Source organism: Apaloderma vittatum, unplaced genomic scaffold, assembly GCF_000703405.1.
Source record: "Apaloderma vittatum isolate BGI_N311 unplaced genomic scaffold, ASM70340v1 scaffold6626, whole genome shotgun sequence".
NCBI classification, from domain to species: domain Eukaryota; kingdom Metazoa; phylum Chordata; class Aves; order Trogoniformes; family Trogonidae; genus Apaloderma; species Apaloderma vittatum.
Window position 1 is genome coordinate 744 of NW_009721138.1, and position 1,765 is coordinate 2,508.

Sequence of the window (1,765 nt, forward strand, 5' to 3'; positions counted from 1 at the left end):
ACACAAAGGACAAAAAGGATGACCCAGGAAACTGCAGACCCATTAGTCTGACTTCTGTCCCTGGAAAGGTGATGGAACAAATTGTCCTGGATTTCATCTCCAAACATGTGGAAGAAGAGAAAGTTATTGGGAGAGGTCAACATGGGTTCACTAAGGAGAAATCATGCTTGACCGATCTGATGGTGTTCCATGATTCCCTAACTGGCTGGTTAGATTGGAGAGAGCAGTGGATGTCATCTACCTTGACTTCAGCAAGGCTTTTGGCACTGTCTCCCACCGTCCTTAGGAAACTTCAGTGCTCACAGTTGTCACTGAACAGGTCGTGGGACACCTCCTGGTCAATGAAGTACTGGGCTTGCTGGATGATCCTCCTCACCAGGAAAGGGTCGTAGGTGCTGTCATACTTGTTGTTGACACAGTAGGTATCGTTTCCCACCGTGTCCTTCAGGAGCTGCATCCTCACCTGGGCCTTTCTGCTGAACACTGACATGGCACTGCTGATTGAGGCTGGGGGCCCTTCATCTGTGGGTACTGCATTGACAACGTACCCATCCCCCAGGTAGACGGTCCAGTGGTGGTAAGCTGGCTGGAAGATCTTGATCAAGTCCCTGGGCTCAGGGCCACGACGGGGAGCCCCCACTGTCTGCCATCTCAAGCACGTGAGGCCAGGACATGCTCCTCTGGCAGGATGAAGTGTTGGAGCTTAGGGACGAAGTGAGTAGGTTAAGAAAAATTAGGGCAAGTGAGAGGGAAATCGACAGTTTCCACGATGTGGTTGTGGCAGAGCTGAAAGAAGAAGTGGAGAGGTTAAAGAGGATCAGGGAGTGCGAGGAATTAGGGGACAAGGGGCAATGGCACAAGGTCCCTGCTCGGCGTGGCAAGCGCAGCTGCCTGGCTATTCCCCCACCCCCCCAGGTGTCCTTGCAGAACAGGTACAGTGCTCTGCAAGGGGAACTGGACAACAGTGAGGACGATGGTTCTGCCTGCTTGGAGGTGTCGCCAAAGCCTAATTAGACTGCTATTGGCATTAAAACCTCATCAGTAAGGAATAAAAGACGGGTCCTTGTCGCTTGTGACTCACTGCTTAAGGGAGCAGAAGGCCCGATATGCAGAGCGGACCCGCTGCACAGGGAGGTCTGTTGCCTCCCAGGGGTCAGAGTTAAAGATGTAAGGAAGAAGCTTCCTTCCCTGGTACGGCCCTCAGACTATTAACCCCTTCTGTTGTTGCAGGTAGGCAGTGATGAATTAGGCAGAACCACTCCAAGGACAATGAAGAAGGACTTCAGAGCCTTGGGGTGCCTGGTCAAGGGATCAGGAGCACAGGTCGTGTTCTCCTCTATCCCTCCAGTTGTGGGGAAAGATGAGGGATTAGGCAGGTGGTACCAGCGGATTAATACCTGGCTCTGAGACTGGTGTGTCCGGCAGGAAGTTGGGTTTTTTGACAGCGGCTGGATCTACAAGAGGCCAAGTCTGTTAGAAACGCATGGAAATAGCCTGTCCCACAGAGGGAAAAGGGTTTTGGGAAGGGAGTTGGCCGGGCTCATAGACAGCTTTAAACTAGGTATGGAAGGGGGGGAGGGTGAAATCAGGACCACTGAAAAGGAACCGGAATGCAATATGGCAGTGCTTGTGGGGGAGGAATGTACTAGCAAGATCATCCAATCTTGTAAATTAGCAAAGGATCAAAAGGTCAGACCAAGCTGCAGGCAGAACACAAGGGTTGTTGAGAGATTGATTACATCTGAATAATGTGCATCTAAGTATC

At 51.4% G+C, this 1,765-nt stretch overlaps 1 protein-coding gene across 1 annotated transcript; it reads right to left on the reverse strand.

The window, feature by feature from the left end:
- Positions 1–292: 292 nt before the first annotated feature.
- On the reverse strand, positions 293–643 carry LOC104275327 (phospholipid-metabolizing enzyme A-C1-like; the record flags this gene model as incomplete). Its single annotated transcript, XM_009871254.1, has 1 exon — positions 293–643. A coding segment is annotated over one exon (351 nt), but the record flags the coding sequence as incomplete, so codon positions are not given.
- Positions 644–1,765: the final 1,122 nt, after the last annotated feature.